General features: G+C 44.8%; 1 protein-coding gene across 1 annotated transcript in view; it reads left to right on the top strand.

Moving 5' to 3' along the window:
- Positions 1–4,192: 4,192 nt before the first annotated feature.
- The window catches only part of LOC121538003 (membrane-associated guanylate kinase, WW and PDZ domain-containing protein 3-like), a 254,542-nt gene continuing 235,141 nt past the window's right edge, over positions 4,193–23,593 (top strand). The window contains exon 1 of the mRNA XM_041845725.2: positions 4,193–5,447. Coding sequence (XP_041701659.1) covers positions 5,147–5,447 — 301 coding nt within the window. The 5' untranslated portion in view covers positions 4,193–5,146. The remainder of the gene's footprint in view (positions 5,448–23,593) is intronic.

Raw genomic sequence — 23,593 nt, 5'->3', positions numbered from 1 at the left:
TATGTCTCTATAAGCTTGGCACATCTAGCCACTGGGATTTTTGCCCATTCTTCAAGGCAAAACTGCTCCAGCTCCTTCAAGTTGGATGGGTTCTGCTGGTGTACAGCAATCTTTAAGTTATACCACAGATTCTCAATGAGCCATCTGATTCAATGAGTTTGCCTTTTTTCCCAAGATTTCATTTAAGGTGCTCCAAAGCTTTTTACTATCATTCTTTGTCATTTATCTTTGTTTCATAGTGTAGTTTCTTCTTCTTTTTATTCAGTTTAGTTACATGATTTCTCAATTTGCAATACGTTTGCCAATCGGTCGTGCAGCCAGACTTATTTGCCATTCATTTTGCCTCATCCCTCTCAACCATACAATTTTTCAATTCCTCATCAATCCACTGGGATTTAACAGTTTTTACAGTCATTTTCTTAATGGGTGCATGCTTATTAGTAACTGGAATAAGCAATTTCATAAATGTGTCAAGTGCAGTGTCTGTTTGCTCCTCATTACACACCATGGACCAACATATATTCTTTACAACATAGGAATCACTACAAAACTTATTGTATGACCTCTTATACACAATATTAGGCCCAGCCTTTGGAACTTTGGTTTTCCTAGATATGGCAACTATATTGTGATCACTACATCCAATGGATTTGGATACAGCTTTCAAACAAATCTCTGCAGCATTAGTAAAGATATGACCAATACAGTTGAAGTCAGAAGTTTACATACACCATAGCAAAATACGTTTAAACTCAGTTTATCACAATTCCTGACATTTAATCCTAGTAAAAATTCCCTGTCTTAGGTCAGTTAGGATCACCACTTTATTTTAAGAATGTGAAATGTCAGAATAATAGTAGAGAGAATGATTTATTTCAGCTTTTATTTCATTCATCACATTCCCAGTGGGTCAGAAGTTTACATACACTCAATTAGTATAAAGTAGCATTGCCTTTAAATTGTTTAACTTGGGTCAAACGTTTCGGGTAGCCTTCCACAAGCTTCCCACAATAAATTGGGTGAATTTTGGCCCATTCCTCCTGACAGAGCTGGTGTAACAGAGTCAGGTTTGTAGGCCTCCTTGCTCGCACACGCTTTTTCAGTTCTGCCCACAAATTTTCTATAGGATTGAGGTCAGGGCTTTGTGATGGCCACTCCAATACCTTGACTTTGTTGTCCTTAAGCCATTTTTCCACAACTTTGGAAGTATGCTTGGGGTCATTGTCCATTTGGAAGACCCATTTGTGACCAAGCTTTAACTTCCTGACTGATGTCTTGAGATGTTGCTTCAATATATCCACATAATTTTCCTTCATCATGATGCCATCGATTTTGTGAAGTGCACCAGTCCCTCCTGCAGCAAAGCACCCTCACAGCATGATGCTGCCACCCCCGTGCTTCACGGTTGGGATGGTGTTCTTCGGCTTGCAAACATCCCCCTTTTTCCTCCAAACATAACGATGGTCATTATGGCTAAACAGTTCTATTTTTGTTTCATCAGACCAGAGGACATTTCTCCAAAAAGTACGATCGTTGTCCCCATGTGCAGTTGCAAACCGTAGTCTGGCTTTTTTATGGCGGTTTTGGAGCAGTGGCTTCTTCCTTGCTGAGCGGCCTTTCAGGTTATGTCGATATAGGACTTGTTTTACTGTGGATATAGATACTTTTGTACCTGTTTCCTCCAGTATCTTCACAGGGTCCTTTGCTGTTGTTCTGGGATTGATTTGCACTTTCGCACCAAAGTACGTTAATCTCTAGGAGACATAACGTGTCTCCTTCCTGAGCGGTATGACGGCTACCTTGGTCCCATGGTGTTTATACTTGCGTACTATTGTTTGTACAGATGAACCTGGTACCTTCAGGCATTTGGATATTGCTCCCAAGAATCAACCAGACTTGTGGAGGTCTACAAAAAAAAAAATCTGAGATCATGGCTGATTTCTTTTTGATTTTCCCATGATGTCAAGCAAAGAGGCACTGAGTTTGAAGGTAGGCCTTGAAATACATCCACAGGTACACCTCCAATTGACTCAAATGATGTCAATTAGCCTATCAGAAGCTTCTAAAGCAATGAAATCATTTTCTGGAATTTTCCAAGCTGTTTAAAGGCACAGTCAACTTAGTGTATGTAAACTTCTGACCCACTGGAATTGTGATTAAGTGAAATAATCTGTCTGTAAACAATTGTTAGAAAAATTACTTGTGTCATGCACAAAGTAGATGTCCTAACCGACGTGCCAAAACTATAGTTTGTTAACAAGAAATGTGTGGAGTGGTTGAAAAACGAGTTTTAATGACTCCAACCTAAGTGTATGTAAACTTAGGGCTTCAACTGTAGGTCAGGAGCCAGACAAGAAGGAACGAAAATAAATTATTTAGGCTATATTATTTCTATTATTTCAAGGCTATAGCCTACAAAGAAGCATTTGCGAGTGCGACACAATAGGTTAGTACGGACATAAAGCCCTCAGCATTTAAACACCATTTCGTTGTATTAAATCATTATAGTCTATAAATTGCGCATATAGGCTGTGACTTCAGTTTAATGTATTTAATTCTAAGTAAAATGACTTATTAGTGCCTTTTGAAATAATTTTTAGAATACATTTTTAGAAACACTAGTTTGGCCAGTCTGTGGCTTCAGGCTCATGGGATGGTGCCTGGAGAGGCCAGCAGTGGAGAATATCCTCTCCGCGCTTGTAGAGCTACTGGGAATGCTAAACACCCTTTTGGCCACTCTTGCCAGGCCACTCTTGCCACCCTATTTTTCTATAGGTAGGCCTAAAGGATTTTAGGCAAAATAACCCAATCAAAACGGAAAGCTCATTGAACGTGGGAATATGCCAGGCCTATTGGGCCAAAATCAATTATGGCCTATTGCAGGGTTCTTCAATTCCGGTCCTGGAGGGCCGAAACACCTCTGTTTTTCATCCTCTCCTTCTAATCTGGGGCTAATTCAGACCTGGGACACGAGGTGAGTGCAATTAACTACCAGGTAGAAATAAAAAACAGAAGTGTTTCGGCCCTCCAGGACCGGAATTGAAGAACCCTGGCCTATTGTATAGATAATAGAACAAAAATGAACGAAACGTTTAAGAGATCTGATTTTTAGTTTATAAATACTTAAGACACTTAGTTATCTACCCACCTCGTTCCTTTTTTTTAGCATGTGCACGTAGTAAGTACACCATCATGCTTTCGGGATATGTGTATTTTCAGATTCCACATTAATTATTTAGTTGTGGAATCTACATCACCGCACTCCATCTCTTGGTCCTCATCATTGTAAGTCACCTTGATTTTGCATCTGTGTGTGTTTTATCAGTTTCTTTATGAAAATATTTAGCGAACTCCATGACAGTATCTAAAGTAAGGGGCTATAGCAGCACACAGGTAGGCATGCCCTGAGCTCATGAAGTGAGCGAAATTGGAGCGGGCGACAAGGCCGACGATCGAGCTCCAGTGAAATTGGAAACGCTACGCTCCAGCTCCGCTCGCATACTCTACTAGGCCTACTGTTCGTCAATATAGGCCGAGTGCATAGACCGTTTATAAAACCCTAGTGCTACTCTGTATCTACGCATCTACTTGATTTAACCACAAGATGGCACAGTCACGTAACAATTGAACCACTGAGTGTGACAGGACATCCCTCTATAGATGACTAGAGAAAATGGATAGGCTTTTTCTGTTGACCCTAAAGTATTAAAACCGTGATTAGTCTACGCGTGGAATTACCTTCAGCAAATGTATTTGTAATTGCACTGTCCTGTTTTGACTTAAGTTATTACTGCTAAACTTTACCATGCAATTACAAATCAGTAATGTAACTATCTACCGAGGAATGTGTAGTTACAGGTATAAGGACAACCTAATGGAGCGCATCTGTGGCCTACAAGAATAATGTGATATTGTTGCAATATTTCATCAACTGGGCCCGCTCGATTTACCTGCCTTGCGTGCCGGGTCTCAAAACGTTCCCGAAGAACGACTGAGAACTCTTGTCTACCCGACACCCTTGGCGACCTAAATCAAGCGCGTCCATTGAAAAGCATTTGCGCGGAAGCCCCGCCCAATTATTTTTCATTGGTTGACTTGCATTGTTTTACTCTTATCCCATGATCTGATTGGAGGTGGAGGCAATCCCGGCTGTCGTTTGCGGCTGGATGGGCTTTTCTACAAGAAATGAACATGGTAAAAAGGAGCAAAAAAGTTTAGGCCATTCCTCATCTTATGGTTGGCGCCACTGACTGCTGCGCCTTTATAAATATACCTTGCTGTGTGAGCCACCGGAGACAACTGCGGAGACCGCGCGCTTCTGAGCTGGGTTTACGAGGGTTGAAGAATAGGGAGCAAGTTGCCATCAGTAGACTACACTATGCGAGTTCTGCGAATACATTCGCTGCTGGGTCCAGGTATGTTTTTCCGTTTCCAAGGATAAGGATTGCATCGCTGATGTCACGGTTGAGGACGTAGAACAGGTGCGCGGAACTAAGTTGGGACCTGGCGAATTTTGGAAAAAGAATTGTCACCAGGTGTAGGCTACATTCGGGCAACAGTTGTTAATGCTCAATAATTCAACGATATAGTAGTTCGAGGATATTTTGTTAATCAAATTGATACATCGACTCTGTCTCAAGTGGAGTAGCGTATCCTAGGCTATATAGACATAACTACGGATCAGTACAACATTTACTTATTGGATATTGTGCGTAATAAGCTATTAGACAACGGTTTCAGACCGATTCACTGAAAGTAAACAGTAGGCTACTCATTCATAAGTAGAGCTTCATTGCCCAGCCACCCAAGAATTTAGCGCGAGTTACAACACCAGCTTCCCAGCGATCGATCTTGCCTCCTGCGATAACACTGACGCAGATAATTGTGCACTACAGTCTACCATTGTATTGTAGACACTCGGGTGATGTTCCAGTAATTCAATGGACAGGATGTTCATATGGATAATGCTTTGAAATGACATCTGCTCAAGGAATGGAATACAACCACAGTGAGCAGATTGCCTCATCTCAGCATCTCTGTGCAAAAATAATATTTTGCATGATTGCGTTTTAGGAACATAACTGCTTGTCTCGTCTCTCAAACAACCAGTGTCTGGGACTCTAAAGGTTTACAAGAGGGATTAAACATGTCCAAAACGCTGAAGAAGCACTGGTCAGGCAGAGTCCAGGAGTGCGCCGTGTCATGGGGGAATGCTGGGGAGTTCGGCTCGGTTGTGGAGGTACGAGGGGGAGCGGAGCTAGGATACTTCCCGTACCTGGGACAGGTGATTACCGAGGCGATAGTCTGTCACGTCGGGAGGTTACCGAACAGCGGAGACGTGCTTCTGGAAGTGAACAGCACCCCTGTCAGCGGCCTGACCAACCGAGACACCCTTGCTGTCATCCGCCACTTTCGTGAGCCCATCCGTATCAAGACCGTCAAACCAGGTATGTCAAGTGTTTGCGCTCTTATCGTTGAGGTTTTGTAGCCTGCTATACTCTCCAATGTTATGCATTTTGTCATGCGATGACAGTTTCATACTGTGGCATACTGAATTAATGACCCAAGCGTGGTCTGGTCTGTGTTTTTTTCCTTTAAATTAAGACTTAGATAACCAGGTGAGGGGAGTTCTTTACTAATTACTGACCTTAATTCATCAATCAAGTACAAGGGAGGAGCGAAAACCCGCAGACACTCTGCTCTCTGTGGAATGAGTTTGACACATGCAGTACATAGGCTTGCTTTTTCAAACTAAAATGTGCATCCTGTAGCACTATCTACAAAAAGTTTTGGGACACTGTAAAGTCCATGGAGAATAAGAGCACCTCCTTATCTACGATAATCGAGAATTTCAAGAAGCATTTTGCTATGGCTGGCCATGCTTTCCACCTGGCTACCCCTACACCGGCCACCAGCTCTGCACCCTCTGCTGCAACTTGCCCATGCCCCCCCCCGGTTCTCCTTCACCCAAATTCAGATAGCTGATGTCCTGAAAGAGCTGCAAAATCTGGACCCCTACAAATCAGCTGGGCTAGACAATCTGGACCCTTTCTTTCTAAAATTAGTCGGCAAAATTGTCGCAACCCCTATTACTAGCCTGTTCAACCTCTCTTTCGTATCGTCTGATATCCCCAGAGATTGGAAAGCTGCCGCGGTCATCCCCCTCTTCAAAGGGGGTGACACTCTAGATCCAAACTGTTACAGACCTATATCCATCCTGCCCTGCCTTTCGAAAGTATTTGAAAGCCATGTTAACAAACAGATCACCGACCATTTCGAATCCCACTGTACCTTCTCCGCTATGCAATCTGGTTTTCGAGCTGGTCATGGGTGCACCTCAGCCACGCTCAAGGTCCTATACGATATAATAACCGCAATCGATAAAAGACAGTACTGTGCAGCCGTATTCATTGACCTGGCCAAGGCTTTTGACTCTGTCAATCACTGCATTCTTATTGGCAGACTAAATAGCCTTGGTTTCTCAAATGACTGCCTCGCCTGGTTCACCAACTACTTCTCAGATAGAGTTCAATGTGTCAAATCGGAGGGCCTGTTGTCTGGACCTCTGGCAGTCTCTATGGGGGTGCCACAGGGTTCAATTCTCGGGCCGACTCTATTCTCTGTGTATATCAATGTCGCTCTTGTTGCTGGTGACTCTCAGATCAACCTCTACGCAGACGACACCATTTTGTATACATCTGGCCCTTCATTGGACACTGTGTTAACAAACCTCCAAACGAGCTTCAATGCCATACAACACTCCTTCCGTAGCCTCCAACTGCTCTTAAACGCTAGTAAAACTAAATGCATGCTCTTCAATCGAACGCTGCTTGCACCCGCCCGCCCGACTAGAATCACTACTCTTGGCGGGTCTGACTTAGAATATGTGGACAACTACAAATACCTAGGTGTCTGGTTAGACCGTAAACTCTCCTTCCAGACTCACATTAAGCATCTCCAATCCATAGTTAAATCTAGAATCGGCTTCCTATTTCGCAAACAAAGCCTCCTTCACTCATGCTGCTAAACATGCCCTCGTAAAACTGACTATCCTACCGATCCTTGACTTTGGCGATGTCATTTACAAAATAGCTTCCAACACTCTACTCAGCAAATTGGATGTAATCTATCACAGTGCCATCCGTTTTGTCACCAAAGCCCCATATACTACCCACCACTGTGACCTGTACGCTCTTGTTGGCTGGCCCTCACTACATATTCGTCGCCAAACCCACTGGCTCCAAGTCATCTATAAATCACTTCTAGGCAAATCCCCGCCTTATCTTAGCTCATTGGTCACCATAGCAACACCCACCCGTAGTATGCGTTCCAGAAGGTATATCTCACTGGTCATCCCCAAAGCCAACACCTCCTTTGGGTGCCATTCCTTCCAGTTCTCTGATGCAAATGACTGGAACGAACTGCAAAAATGTCTGAAGCTGGAGACTCTTATCTCCCTCACTAACTTTAAGCATCAGTTGTCAGAGCAGCTTACGGATCACTGCACCTGTACACAGCCCATCTGTAATTAGTCCACCCAACTACCTCATCCCCATATTGTTATTTACATTGTTATTTATTTTGCTCATTTGCACCCCAGTATCTCTATTTGCACATAATCTTCTGCACATCTATCACTCCATTGTTAATACTAAATTGTAATTATTTTGCACAATGGCCTATTTATTGCCTTACCTCCATAACTTACTACATTTGCACACACTTGTGTTATTGACTGTACGTTTTGTTTATTCCATATGTAACTCTGTGTTTTTATCGCACTGCTTTGCTTTATCTTGGCCAGGTCGCAGTTGTAAATGAGAACCTGTTCTTAACTGGCTTACCTGGTTAAATAAAGGTGAAATAAAATAAACCACAGGAGGTTGGTGGCACCTTAACTGGGGAGGACGGGCTCGTGGTAATGACTGGAACGGAATGAGTGGAATGGTATCAAATACATCAAACACATGGTTTCCAGGTGTTTGATGTCATTCCATTTGCACTGTTCCAGCCATTATTATGAGCCATTCTCCCCTCAGCAGCCTCATGTGGTGCCTTAAAGTCATCATCTTATCTCTGCTCAGGCAGTAGCAGGCAGCCAGACAACGTTATCTCTGTGCTCCCCTTACTGTACTGTCTTTAGTCATCCCATTTAGCTAGGCTAGCCTGCCTAAATATGCTGCAGAGCTGTCTGATTTAAATCATCTGACAAGTTCTTCAAAGTAGATAAGGCATACTTTCACAAACTGTCTCTGTCCCTCTCTCTCCTTGTGTACATTCCCCTCTCATGCAGTCTGTGTGTATCTAATGTAGCAGTTGTAAAAGTATATCCATCTCTGTCTGAGCCGGAAAGAACAGGCTCTATGGATTATGGTCATTGTAGTTAATTACCACGTTTTCTGCACTGAACTAGGTTGATTATTTGCTTAAAGAAAACAACTCCCTTCAGCCCAGCCTTCCACATAGTTCTTGACTTGATTTCTCTCGTGAATTATTTGATTTCTCTCTAGAGAAACAGCGTGTTGGCCTCACAAAAAAAGCTCTGGTCAAAGTTAAGTTTTATTAGTCGTATGTACGGGATACACATGGTATACAGTGCATTCGGAAAGTATTCAGACCCCTTTTTCCACATTTTGTTACATTACGGCCTTTATCTAAAATGAATTAAATGGTTTTCCCCCCTCAATCTACACACAATACCCCATAATGAGAAAGAAAAACAGGTTTTCAGATTTGTTGCAAATTTATTAAAAATATTATTATTAGAAATATCACATTTACATAAGTATTCAGACCCTTTACTCAGTACTTTATTGAAGCACCGTTGGCAGCGATTACAGCCTAGAGTCTTCTTTGGTATGACGCTACAAGCATGGCACACCTGTGTTTGGGGAGTATCTCCCATTCTTCTCTGCAGATCCTCTCAAACTCTGTCAGGTTAGTTGGGGAGCGTCACTGCACAGCTATTTCCAGGTCTCTCCAGAGATGTTTGATTGGGTTCAAGTCCGGGCTCTGGCTGGGCCACTCAAGGACATTGAGACTTGTCCTGAAGCCACTCCTGCGTTGTCTTGGCTGTGTGCTTAGGGTCGTTGTCCTGTTGGGAGGTGAACCGTCGCCCCAGTCTGACGTCCTGACCTCTCTGGAGCAGGTTTTCATCAAGAATCTCTCTGTACTTTGCTCCGTTCATCTTTCCCTCGATCCTGACTATTCTCCCAGTCCCTGCCGCTGGAAAACATCCCCACAGCATGATGCTGCCACCGTCATGCTTCACTGTAGGGATGGTGCCAGGTTTCCTCCAGACATGACGCTTGGCATTCAGGCCAAAGAGGGTTTGGGTTTCATCAGACCAGAGAATCTTGTTTCTCATGGTCTGAGAGTCTTTAAGTGCCTTTTGGCAAACTCTAAGCGGGCTTTCATGTGACTTACTGACGAGTGGCTTCCGTTTGGCCACTACCATAAAGGCCTGATTGGTGGAGTGCTGCAGAGTTGGTTGTCCATCTGGAAGGTTCTCCCATCTCCACAAAGGAACTCTGGAGCTCTTTGAGTGACCATCGGGTTCTTGAAGGCCCTTCTCCCTCGGTTGCTCAGTTTGGCCGGGCGGCCAGCTCTAAGAAGAGTCTTGGTGGTTCCAAACGTATTCCATTTAAGAGCGATGCAGGCCACTGTGTTCTTGGGGACCTTCAATGCTCCAGAAATGTTTTGGTACCCTTCCCCAGATCTGTACCTCGACACAATCCTGTCTCGGAGCTCTACAGACAATTCCTTCGACCTCATGGCTTGGTTTTTGCTCTGACATGCACTGTCAACTGTGTGACCTTTAAATAGACAGGTGTGTGCCTTTCCAAATCATGTCCAATCAATTGAATTTACCACAGGTGGACTCCAATCAAGTTGTAGAAACATCTCAAGGATAATCAATGAAAACAGGATGCACCTGAGCTCAATTTCGAGTCTCATAGCAAAGGGTCTGAATACTTATGTAAATAAGGTATTTTTTATTTTATTGTTTATATTTTAGCAAAGATTTCTACAAACCTGTTTTCGCTTTGTCATTATGGGGTATTGTGTGTAGATTGAGGAATTGTTTTTATTTAATCAATTTTTGAATAAGTGGAAAAGGTCAAGGGGTCTGAATACTTTCCAAATACACTGTACATCGTCACACGAAATGCTTACTTGCAGGTTCCTTCTCGAACAATGCAACAACAATAATAAATAAAATATTAGAATACAAACAAAGTAAATGGCTCAGTAGAATAGAATAAACATTTTAGCAAAAGTATAATACAGGAAGGAACCATTTTATAGTCCAATATTTACACATGTATTGGGGGATGGGGGGCAGTGTATAAACTGAGCAGTATAATAATAGTCTGGTAGCTGTGTGTGTGTGTGTGTGTGTGTGTGTGTGTGTGCTAATGTGCAGAGAATCAGAGCAGGTGGTCAGTCCAGTTGAAGTGTTTAGCAGTCTGATGGCTTGTAGATAAAAACTGTCTCTGAGCCTGTTGGTATCAGACCTCATGCTCCAATACGGTCTGCTCGACGGTAAGGGAGAGAACAGCTCGTGGCTGGGGTGTGTGGGATCCTTGATGATGCTGTGTGCCTTCATAAGGCACTGTTTCATGTCCTGGATTGGTGGGTGATGTACTGGGCTCTTAGGACTCTTTTCTAAGAGAACATGAAACCTTTTTTTCTACATTTAACATGTTCTTTTGAGATTAGACTTATTTAAAGTTTTACTGCAAGATATGAATTGCCACTGATGTTTGTTCTTCAAATTATGTATTTTATTGAAACAAAAAATTAATGAAAATAGCCCACATTATCTTGAAATGTAATGGTTTGTTTTTTCCCAGTTTCTTTTCAGGTTTTCACTGTCAAAATCACGTTTTTAAAATAGAACATCCAATGTTGTTTTTCTAAGTCCACAACAATGCTTAAACCACATCAGGAGACTACTTTTGAGGTTTGGGAAAAATCAGAGAAGTATAGATTTTTGGGTGTAGTTACCCTTCAATTCAAGTGTGCACCTAGTAAGAGGTTGTTTTTTAAGCAGTGTTTTTATAGTGCACATGTGATGGTAGACACGCGCACCGCACACACACAGATGGGCATTCTTCTTGCCTCTTCAGAAAGTTGCAGGAAATAGAATCAGTGACGCATTCTGTTCATGTCTTATGATAAACTTGGGCTAATTAATTTTCAATACATTTAGTTGATTCCCTACTAAGGTCAATACATTTTTTTAAATTGTTGAATTCCGTTTTAATGCCTGGATTCCGTGAGGGCCCTAATTATTATATTTGGACCAGAATGAGGCTCTCTACTACTATTATTGTTCCTGCAGTGATGATTCACCATCTTCATTGAATGTTTTCATCATTTATCTGCAGATGGCCTACTAGTAGCCAATGCATATTAGGGAGCCAAATGAACGGCTCTCTCACCGATGCGATTCCGTAGGCTACACTGACTGAAAAGACGAGTCACTAATTTTAGCATCACAGTCTGGCAAGCCCGACATCCTAGAAAAGGAAACCTAGAAAACCCTTTGGTTGACTTGTCCCGATGCGATACCATGGACATAACCACGTTGATTTCTGAATGGCAAAGGGATACAGTCAGTCAGTTCCACCCCTTTTATAAACTAGACATCACTTGCTGTTCAGTTGTCAATCACAGCCTATTATGCTCCACAACTCCACGAGGCTGGCCATGCCAAAGAAAATAGATGAATGTGCCAGAAAACAATAATTGGGCTAAGTCGTGGATTTCGACTCATCATTACCACTTACAGGACATTACATGGGATGTGCAAATGTACAAGCATCATGCTCTCTCCCTCCGTGTAAAGCGGGAGAGGGCTAGACGGACTAGCAAGTTTTAACTTTTAAATGAAAAGTAATCTATGAGGTGGAAAAAGTAGCCGGTTGAAAATGTGTTTAACTGACTGATTAGCCTACAGCTGGCGCTGCATGTTCGCTCCTCTGCTTCCTGAAGTCAACAATCAACTCCTTTGTTTTGCTGATGTTGCGGGAAAGGTTGTTGTCATGACACCACAATGCCAGTTCACATACCTCATCCCTATAGGCTGACTCGTCGTTGTTGGTTATCAGACCTACAACCATGGTGCCCTCAGCAGACTTGATGGAGTTGGTGTCGTGCAAAGCCGGTAATGTGTCGTATTGGATTTGCCCCAAACATAACACTTTGTATTCAGGACAAAAAGTTAATTGCTTTGTCACATTTTTTGCAGTATCACTTTAGCGCCTTGTTGCAGACAGGATGCATGTTTTGGAATATTTTTATTCTGTACAGGCTTCCTTCTTTTCACTCTGCCATTTAGGTTAGTATTGTGGAGTAACTACAATGTTGTTGATCCATCCTCAGTTTTCTCCTGTTACAGCCATTAAAATGCAACTGTTTTAAAGTCACCATTGACCTCATGGTGAAATCCCTGAGCGGTTTCCTTCCTCTCCGGCAAATTTGTTAAGAAGGACGCCTGTATCTTTTGTAGTGACTGTGTGTATTGAAACATCCAACGTGTAATAACTTCACCATGATCAAAGGGATATTCAATGTCTGCTTTTTATTTTGACCCATCTACCAATAGGTTCCCGTCTTTGCGAGGGATTGGAAAATCTCCCTGGTCTTTGTGGTTGAATCTTTGTTTGAAATTCACTGCTCGACTGAGGGACCTTAGAGATGTGTGGGGTACAGAGATAGGGTAGTCATTCAAAAATAATGTTAAACACTATTATTGCACACAGTGAGTCCATGCAACATATGTGACTTGTTAAGCAGATTGTTACTCCTGAATACTTATTGACAAGATGTTTCAGGTCATTTGTAAACATTTAGAGAAACATAATTTCACTTTGACGTGTGTAGGCCAGTGACAAAACATCTCAATTTAATCAATTTTAAATTCGGGCTGTAAGACAACAAAATGTGGAAAAAGTCAAGGGGTGTGAATACTTTCTGTAGGCACTGTACAATAGGTGTTTCTCTCGTCCAGATGTGTTACGGCCGTGTAAATAGTGATGGAAATGGCATCTTCCATGGATCTGTTGGAGTGGGTCCAGTGTGCCTGGCATGCTAGCCTTGACCAGCCTCTACAAGCACTTCATGATGACCGAGGTGAGTGCGACGGGACGATAGTAATTTGGGCATGTCACCTTGTTTTTCTTGGGCACTGTGATGATGGTGGCCTCCTTAAAGCAGGTGGGGACTACAGCCTGGGACAGAGACAGGCTGAAGACGCCTGCTAGCTGGTCAGCACACACTCTGAGGATGCGGCCAGGGATGCCATCTGTGCCGGCAGCTTTGTGAGTATTCACACTTTTGTAGTGCACTATGTAGGGAATAGGGTGCCATTTGGGATGCAGCCATGGTCTGAGTGAAGAGGCACTCTGAAGTAACACTTAGCTGGAGTTTGTTAATGGTGCCAGCCATAGCTAAGCCAGAGCAGAGCCAGGCCTGCAGCCTTGAAGTGAGTCCAAGTCTAATGGATTATATCACAGCTTTAGATCTCCAGTCTCCTGTGCTGGTGTTACTACTGTAAATTATAGTCCTGAGAGGCCAGGGTAGACCTAAAAGGCGATAGGCTACGATCACCAGGTGTTTGCTTCAGGGGCTGTCACTCTGTAGCGTGGTGAGTGGTAACCATGACACCACAGTCCATCTGTTGGCAGGAAGTGTGTGATGAGACACCTGAAACTTAAGTGTTCTCTAAAGGCAGGTGAGTTGTTCGATGTCATTTCAGCAAGCCATGACACCCACCATCTCAGATTCTTTTGAAATCATTTTCTGTACCTAGAAACGGGTTAGATTTGGCATTCCTGAAACATTATTTATTGTGGAACAACCCAGGTAATAGTGGGATTGGCATGAGTTCAAAAGCTGAAACAGGTTTAGAATCTTACATCTGTTTACTTGTTGAGGCTATACTTTGTTATTGATCTATGTCTGTCTTTCTACTTTTTGTTGTCGATGTCTTTGGTGATGAATCAACTGCCCTGTTGGGATGAAGTTTTACTACTACACTACATACACACCTGTATGATAGAAGTCCAATGCCCAAGTAGCCTAATCTACAGTAACACATGATTGCATATCTTTGTGCCTACAATGAGAATGACTGCAGTATTGCAGTGGGGTCGTTCAAAAAGCAGTCTGTAGTTAGAAACAGATAAGAGTAGCATTCCTGAAACACAATTTTATCTCTCAGAAATTAGGCTAATTGATTTCACCCAGATTGGCCATTTTACATTTACATTTAAGTCATTTAGCAGACGCTCTTATCCAGAGCGACTTACAAATTGGTGCATTCAACTTAGGATAGCCAGTGGGACAACCACATCTTGATCACAGTAAGTACACTTCTTCAAACAAGCAGCTGTGAGCAAAGTCAGTGCAATCAGGGACAACTACATCTCGATCACAATAAGTACATTTCTTTAAACAAGTCAGTGCTAGCAGGTGAAATAAATCAGGTGTTAGTTTAGACAAAAGACAGTGGTAGTAAAGGGGGGGTAGAAGGATTACTATTATACTATTCCAGGTATTCCTTAAAGAGGTAGGGTTTCAAGTGTCTCCAGAAGGTGGTCAGTGACTCCGCTGTCCTGGCGTCGTGGGGGAGCTTGTTCCACCATTGGGGTGCCAGAGCAGCGAATAGCTTTGACTGGGCTGAGCGGGAACTGTGCTTCCGTAGAGGTAGGGGGGCTAGCAGGCCAGAGGTGGATTAACGTAGTGCCCTCGTTTGGGTGTAGGGTCTGATCAGAGCCTGAAGGTAAGGAGGTGCCGTTCCCCTCACAGCTCCGTAGGTAAGCACCATGGTTTTGTAGTAGATGTGAGCTTCAACTGGAAGCCAGTGGAGTGTGCGGAGGAGCGGGGTGACGTGAGAGAACTTGGGAAGGTTGAACACCAGACGGGCTGCAGCATTCTAGATAAATTGCAGGGGTTTAATGGCACAGGCAGGGAGCCCAGCCAACAGCGAGTTGCAGTAATCCAGACGGGAGATGACAAGTGCCTGGATTAGGACCTGTGCCGCTTTCTGTGTAAGGTAGGGTTGTACTCTGCGAATGTTGTAGAGCATGAACCTGCAGGATCGGGTCACCGCTTTGATGTTAGCAGAGAACGACAGGGTGTTGTCCAGGGTCACGCCAAGGTTCTTTGCACTCTGGGAGGAGGACACAATGGAGTTGTCAACCGTGATGGCGGGATCATGGAGCGGGCAGTCCTTCCCCGGGAGGAAGAGCAGCTCCGTCTTGCCGAGGTTCAGCTTGAGGTGGTGATCCGACATCCACACTGATATGCCTGCCAGACATGCAGAGATGCGATTCGCCACCTGGTTTTTAGAAGGAGGAAAGGAGAAAATTAATTGTGTGTCATCTGCGTAGCAATGATAGGAGAGACCATGTGAGGATATGACAGAGCCAAGTGACTTGGTGTATAGAGAGAATAGGAGAGGGCCTAGAACTGAGCCCTGGGGGACACCAGTGGTGAGGGCACGTGGTGCGGAGACAGATTCTCGCCACGCCACCTGGTAGGGGAGACCTGTCAGGTAGGATGTAATCCAAGAGTGAGCAGCGCCGGAAATGCCCAACTCGGAGAGGGTGGAGAGGAGGATCTGATGGTTCACAGTATCAAAGGCAGCAGATCGGTCTAGAAGGATAAGAGCAGAGGAGAGAGAGTTAGCTTTGGCAGTGCGGAGAGCCTCCGTGACACAGAGAAGAGCATTCTCAGTTGAATGACCAGTCTTGATACCTGACTGGTTAGGATCAAGAAGGTCATTCTGAGAGAGATAGCAGGAGAGTAGGCTAGAGACGGCACGCTCAAGAGTTTTGGAGAGAAAAGAAAGAAGGGATACTGGTCTGTAGTTGTTGACATTGGAGGGATCGAGTGTAGGTTTTTTGAGGAGGGGTGCAACTCTCGCCCTCTTGAAGACTGAAGGGACATAGCCAGCGGTCAAGGATGAGTTGATGAGCGGGGTGAGGTAAGGGAGAAGGTCTCCCGAAATGGTCTGGAGAAGAGAGGAGGGGATAGGGTCAAGCGGGCAGGTTGTTGGGCGGCTGGCCGTCACAAGTCGCAAGATTTCATCTGGAGAGAGAGGGGAGAAAGAAGTCAAAGCATAGGGTAGGGCAGTGTGAGCAGTGACCAGCGCTGTCATTTGACTTAATAAATGAGGATCGGATGTCGTCAACCTTCTTTTCAAAATGGTTGACGAAGTCATCCACAGAGAGGGAGGGGGAGGAGAACGATTCAGCAGGGAGGAGAAGGTGGCAAAGAGCTTCCTAGGTTTAGAGGAAGAGGCTTGAAATTTAGAGGGGTAGAAAGTGGCTTTAGCAGCAGAAACAGAGGAAGAAAAAGTAGAGAGGAGGGAGTGAAAAGATGACAGGTCCACAGGGAGTCTAGTTTTCCTCCATTTCTGCTCGGCTGCCCGGAGCCCTGTTGTGTGAGCTCGCAATGAGTCGTCAAGCCACGGAGCAGGAGGGGAGGACCGAGCCAGCCGGGAGGATAGGGGACATAGAGAGTCAAAAGATGTAGTAAGGGAGGAGAGGAGGGTCGAGGAGGCAGAATCAGGACACCGGAGGGAGAAGGATTTAGCAGAGGGAAGAGATGATAGGATGGAAGAGGAGAGAGTAGCGGGAGAGAGTGAGCGACGGTTGCGATGGCGCATTACCATCTGAGTAGGGGCAGAGTGAGTAGTGTTGGAGGAGAGCGAGAGAGAAAAGGATACAAAGTAGTGGTCGGAGACTTGGATGGGAGTTGCAGTGAGATTAGTAGAAGAACAGCATCTAGTAAAGATGAGGTCAAGCGTATTGCCTGCCTTGTGAGTAGGGGGGGACGGTGAGAGGGTGAGGTCAAAAGAGGAAAGGAGTGGAAAGAAGGAGCCAGAGAGAAATGAGTCAAAGACAGACGTTGGCAGGTTAAAGTCACCCAGAACTGTGAGGGGTGAGCCATCCTCAGGAAAGGAACTTATCAAGGAGTCAAGCTCATTGATGAACTCTCCAAGGGAACCTGGAGGGCGATAGATGACAAGGATGTTAAGCTTGAATGGGCTAGTGATTGTGACCGCATGGAATTCAAATGAGGAGATAGACAGATGGGTCAGGGGGAAAAGAGAGAATGTCCACTTGGGAGAGATGAGGATTCCTGTGCCACCGCCGCGCTGACCAGATACTCTCGGGGTATGCGAGAACACCCGATCAGACGAGGAAAGAGCAGTAGGAGTAGCAGTGTTTTCTGTGTTAATCCATGTTTCCGTCAGCGCCAAGAAGTCGAGGGACTGGAGGGTAGCATAGGCTGAGATGAACTCTGCCTTGTTGGCCGCAGAACGGTAGTTCCAGAGGCTGCCGGAGACCTGGATCTCCACGTGGGTCGTGCGCGCAGGGACCACCAGATTAGAGTGGCAGCAGCCACACGGTGTGAAGCGTTTGTATGGCCTGTGCAGAGAGGAGAGAACAGGGATACATAGTTGACAGGCTACAGAAAAGGCTACAATAATGCAAAAGAGATCGGAATGAAATTAACTAAACATCTGGGGAAGCGAGAGAGCGGGGCCTCCATCGACTAACTCCCGCAGAACAACTTGGCAGAACTGTCTTTGTTTCAGGGACAGTCTTTGTTTTGGGGACAGCTGCCGCTGAACAAAGAGGTTGTGCTAATAACACTAAGCTAATTGCCTAGCACAAGTGTAGCCACTCTCCCTCCTCTTGAGTTGTAATCTGCAGAGAACAAAAGAAGTGGCTGGACCTGCGTCCAGTGTGAATGGGTAGCAATCGCTTTTTAAGCAGACTGGGTAGCTTACTAACTATGACTGACAGATAGAACCAACACAGTTTACAAGTTAAAACAATTATACTTACAGAATCAAGCATGATCCTTCCAAGACTATTAGTTTATAGGGTTCATATAATCTTCAATAAATATAGGAATTAACATCCAATTTGTACCATCATTCTTCCTAACAATGAATAAGACATGAGGAATCCAATAAAATGATCAATAGCCACCCATGGACCTCCCACACCAACAACCAGTATACAGTATCAGTTCTCAACCTTGGTAGAAGAATACCTTGAAGCAAGGTTCCACTGTAGAAGGGTATGGTAGGGTGTTTAGATCCCCTGTGAAGCTTAGATAATTGGAGTGGGTGTGCCATTGATTACTGATGTGGTCTGTTCTGTGCTTGTTGTGGCCTCATTAGGCTATAGTTAATGAGTAGCAGTCCAGTCACCCTCAGCTCCCCCTGCTAAGGTAGAACGGCAACATAGCACTCAGGAATTTCCCTGGCCTAGAAACAAATACTCTAAATGTAGATGGTCTGTAAATGTATAATTTGGACAACCAAAATTGAGACAAAACGGGCAATAAAAGTAAATTGCATTCAACGTTTTAATGTCTCTTGTCCTTTTAAAGGAAGTGAGTTATGGAATCTGCCGGTTACCTCAGATTCAAGTGGGCTAGAAAGCTATATATGTTTTTTTATTTTTTATCTTAGTATTCTATAGTTAGGCACATACGTATTAAACAGCCCATACTTGTCTTGTTATGTTAGAACTGTTAATGAGAGAACCATTTCACTGGTGTTACCATCTCCAGCCCAGCAGAGTACTGCTTCAGCGTATGGTGTTTAATGAGGTCTGTCTCGCAGTGCTACAGTTTTATGGTATTGGTATTTTATTAGGATCCCCATTAGCTGTTGCGAAAGCAGCAGCAACTCTTCCTGGGATCCACACAAAACATGAAACATGACATAATACAGAACATTAATAGACAAGGACAGAACTACATCAAATGGGGTGGTTGTTGTAACCAGTTGAAGGTATCAGATGCTTTACTCTGCCAACAACCTCTATAGCTTCTGTCTAACACTCTTATAAACACATTTCTGCATCGATGGACAATAAGGTTGTATCTATCCAATCTAAGCAATGTTCACCTATACAATGGCAAGAAAGTCTTCCTTCAACATTATTTTTCACCAAACAACATTTCAGCATTTGTATTTTGGTGGAACGGGTCCCCAGCCCACACAATGTATCACTGAAATAGACCACCACTACCAGAAGATAAAGTTGCAATGAAAACTAGACTATGTTACAGAAGATCCAACTCCGTAAATGACTAGTGTTGGTTTCCTCATAAATGTCTGTCGCCCAGTGGGTTGTGAAACACTGTGACAGTAAACCACATTACACCGTCACACGTCTTCCTCTCACCGTCACACGTCTTCCTCTCACCGTCACACGTCTTCCTCTCACCGTCACACGTCTTCCTCTCTCCGTCACACGTCTTCCTCTCTCCGTCACACGTCTTCCTCTCTCCGTCACACGTCTTCCTCTCACCGTCACACGTCTTCCTCTCACCGTCACACGTCTTCCTCTCACCGTCACACGTCTTCCTCTCACCGTCACACGTCTTCCTCTCTCCGTCACACGTCTTCCTCTCTCCGTCACACGTCTTCCTCTCTCCGTCACACGTCTTCCTCTCACCGTCACACGTCTTCCTCTCTCCGTCCCTGTTTTTTTAGTTCAGCTATACTCAAATCTGTGTTCCTCACATGCCACAACAGTCCCTGGGGAAAATCTATTAAAACAGTGTTCTCTCTATCACTCTCTTTTTTGTTTTCAGGTAACAGCTCACGTTTAAAGAATGTCCCATGGCGGCGTCGGGATTAATTTTGTACGATTAATTTTGCGAAGCTCTCACTCTGAGAGAGGTGGGGGCTTGGCCTTGCCTCGGGTGGTGCCTTTCACAGTGCCCTACCCAGAACAGAATCGACACAAGGGTCACAACGTCCTACTTCTGTCATGCATGGCATGGAGCAGAGGGGTTCAATCAATGACAACAGACCTGTCACAGAGGGGGCTTATACCTCTAAACCCCATTGACTTGTGATTACATTCTGATGATCTATAGCTCATCATGACTATAGACCATGCACTGGAATTGTTAAAGGCATTTTAATGGTGCTGATTGGCCCTTCAGTCATGAGCCAGTGTTTTTAGAGGTAGAAGCATTATTATACGGGTTATAATCTTCCTCTTCTCCCTTTCATTGGTGACACATTGCATTCCAAATACAGATGGAACACAACTTGAGTTATCTTATCTCTCCTGTGTCTTCTTGTGTGTGCCTGTGCGCATGCATGTGCGTCTGTGTGAGAGTATCACAGACCTGACTTGTTTCATCCACCCATCAGCCCCTTCCACTGGCTGCTTACAGTCTCTGGGCTCATTCCCCAACCCTGTCACACTTCCTCCATCCCGCACGCCTGTCCGCCCGTCCACCAGCCAGGCCGTCAGTGGGGAAGGAGTGAAAGAGAGAGTGAGAGTGAGCGGACGGGTGCGCTGAGGCCCCAGACAGAAGCAGCTGCTGTGAATACTAAAGTGTCCCGCTCCTCCTCCTGCCTCTCCTTCTCTCCGCCCCTGGCACGGCCCACTCCTGCAACAGCTCTCACTCAGCACTAAGGTGGTTATATGGGCTGACTTCCAATTTGTCTTTATTGCAGTTGCGTTCCAGGTTAACTATATTGCAGTCGTGCTGTGCAGATCAGATCTCACAATGCCTGGAGAAATGCTTAACTTCACGCACATCTCAGATGATCTCATCCACCCCTCTCCCACTCCTTCATTCCCACACTGCAGAGCATGAGAGACACACAAACAATCAACCCTTCTCTCAGGAAGACTGGAGGAGTAGAGGGAACCAGGGAAGACTTCAAGAGGCTCTGTGGTGCCAGTCTCTATTTGGCCAACACTTGTCGTTCCCATCAAAGCTGTGAGTGTTTGAAATGAGTTGCACTGCTGCCTGTTTGTTGGCAGAGAGCAGACTCTTACTGACCAGTGTCGAACTGGAGAACGCCCGGCGTCCCGGGTGCTTGTTATTTATCCCTGTTTTATTGTCGTGATTCTGACTGTCACGGCCGACACCGTCCGCCTGGTAATCAATACGGCCTGCAACAATGACTTTTAAAAAATATGATCTGTGGTCTCTTCTCACTGCCTCATTATCTAAGGGAAGGGGATGCATTACATGGCACACTGCATGTTTACAGACCGAGGAGATGTGAGTCTGCTGCTTTCACTAATGCACCCTCCTTTCTCTGACAGACAGAGTAGAGTGGTTGTTTCACAGTGTAGTGTCAGCATCAGAGGTAGCAGCCATGTCTCTATCAGTGGAGGCTGCTGAGGGAACGACGGCTCATAATAATGTCTGGAAAGGAGTGAATGGAATGTCATAGAACCCATGGAAGCCATGTTTGACGTATTTGATACCATTCCACTGATTCCTCTCCAGCCATTACCACGAGTCCGTCCTCCTTTGCCAAGATAATACATCCACCTGACAGGTGTGGCATATCAAGAAGCTGATTTAAACAGCACAATCATTACACAGGTGCACCTTGTGCTGGGAACAAAAATAGGCCACTTTAAAATGTGCAGTTTTGTCACACAGCATAATGCCACAGATGTCTCAAGTTTTGAGGGAGTGTGCAATTGGCATGCTCACTGCAGGAATGTCCACCAGAGCTGTTGCCAGAGAATTGAATGTTCATTTCTCTACCAGAAGCTGCCTCCAACGTGGTATTAGAGAATTTGGCAGTACGGCCAACCATCCTTAGAACCACAGACCACATGTAACCACGCCAGCCCAGGACCTCCACATCCGGCTTCTTCACCTGAGGAATCGCCTGAGACCAGCCTCCCGGACAGCTGATGAAGCTGTGGGTTTGCACAACCGAAGAATGTCTACACAAACTGTCAGAAACCGTCTTAGGGAAGCTCATCTGCGTGATCGTCGTCCTCACCAGGGTCTTGACCTGACTGCAGTTTGGCGTCATTATGACTTCCGTGGGCAAATGCTCACCTTCGATGGCCACTGGCACGCTGGAAAAGTGTGCTCTTCATGGATGAATCCTGGTTTCAACTGTACCGGGCAGATGGTGTGTGCATAACGTCGTGCGGGCGAGCGGTTTGCTGATGTCAACGTTGTAAACAGAGTGCCTGGTGGGGTTATGGTATGGGCAGGCATAAGATACGGACAACGAACACAATTGTAGTTGATCATGGCAATTTGAATGCACAGAGATACCGTGATGAGATCCTGAGGCCCATTGTCGTACCATGTCACCTATTGAGCATGTTTGGGATGCTCTGGATTGACGTGTACGACAGTGTGTTCCAGTTACCGCCAATATCCAGCAACTTCGCACAGCCATTGAAGAGGAGTGGGACAACATTCCACAGGCCACAATCAACAGCCTGGTCAACTTTATGCGGAGGAGATGTGCCGTGCTGCAAATGGTGGTCACACCAGATACTGACTGGTCTTCTGATCCACTCCCCCTTATTAAATTTTTTTTTTTTTAAGGGATCTGTGACCAACAGATGCATATCTGTATTCCCAGTCGTGAAATCCATAGATTAGGGCCTAATTCATTTATTTCAATTGACTGATTTCCTTATATGAACTGTAACTTTGTTGCATGTTGCGTTTTATTTTTGTTCAGTGTAGAATGAGTAAAACTGGCGTCCCCATTCAAGTCAATAATGGCATAATCAGTGGATAGGCAGCCATTGCGAGTGTAGCCGTAGGCACAAAGAAGGAAGTAAAAGCATCAAGTGTACCCATCAATATGTGCTGTGATTTGAGTCAACTCAACTGACATTTCAAAAAATACATGCCGTTGCATGTGCCACACACACACACTGTCACAAGGAACATTAACCCCCAGCTTAACGCTAAAGGTTAAGAGTCAATGGCCTGAGAATATAATGCAGCTGTTCTGTTCAGGCAATGCATCCTGGGACAGATAAGTAGTCACCTCGGGAGATGTTTCCCTTACTTTCTCTCCCTTCAGCCGTGAATGAACGAATGCTGTCTGTCATTCCCATGTGCAGCAGAATGAGCCCTGTCATGCTAAAAGCTGATGGCTTGACACGTCGAGAGACCACGAGGGGGTGGGAGGCTGGGGAGGCGGGGAGTGCTGTCACAGCACTAGCAGCTGTTTGTGTGTGTGAAGATGTGCCTTTTTGAGCAGTGAAAAGAAAATTCGGAGTGCTCAACGACGAGTGTCTGAAGTTTATCCTGAACAGATACACAGAAGGAACAATTTCTGTTTCTCTCTGAAGGTGGTGACCGACAGACAAACAGTGGCTTAGTCACAACCAGCTGTTTTTAAAGGGAGATATGGAAGGGAGGGATGGAGGGAAAGAAGGGAGATAAGGGAAGATTGGATGGTGTGTGTGCACACTGCACAGAGGGGCAGACCTTGATAATGACTCGCAGCTCCATTTTTTTATTACACAAGTCATTGGATGAAAGCGTCTTCTGTACGGGGGAGTTTTGTTAAGAGCCCCGATGCTCTGTTTGAACATTAACTCGCATCGCTTGCGATATGGCTTTGGAAGCATAAGGACTTTATCTTTCATATCAGTGAGACATTTCCAAAAACAAAAGGTTAAATTGATTCCCATATGGCCATATTTCCGTGTTTACAGAAGACAGACAGAAGACAGAGGGACCACCTGTGCTAATTAGCTATTTAGCATGCGCCGAACACCTGTGTGTAACGGAAGAAGGC

This window comes from Coregonus clupeaformis, chromosome 24 (assembly GCF_020615455.1).
Source record: "Coregonus clupeaformis isolate EN_2021a chromosome 24, ASM2061545v1, whole genome shotgun sequence".
Taxonomy (NCBI): Eukaryota; Metazoa; Chordata; class Actinopteri; order Salmoniformes; family Salmonidae; genus Coregonus; species Coregonus clupeaformis.
The sequence above is the reverse complement of the archived record's forward strand: the minus strand, read 5'-3'. Positions and strand labels throughout refer to the sequence as shown.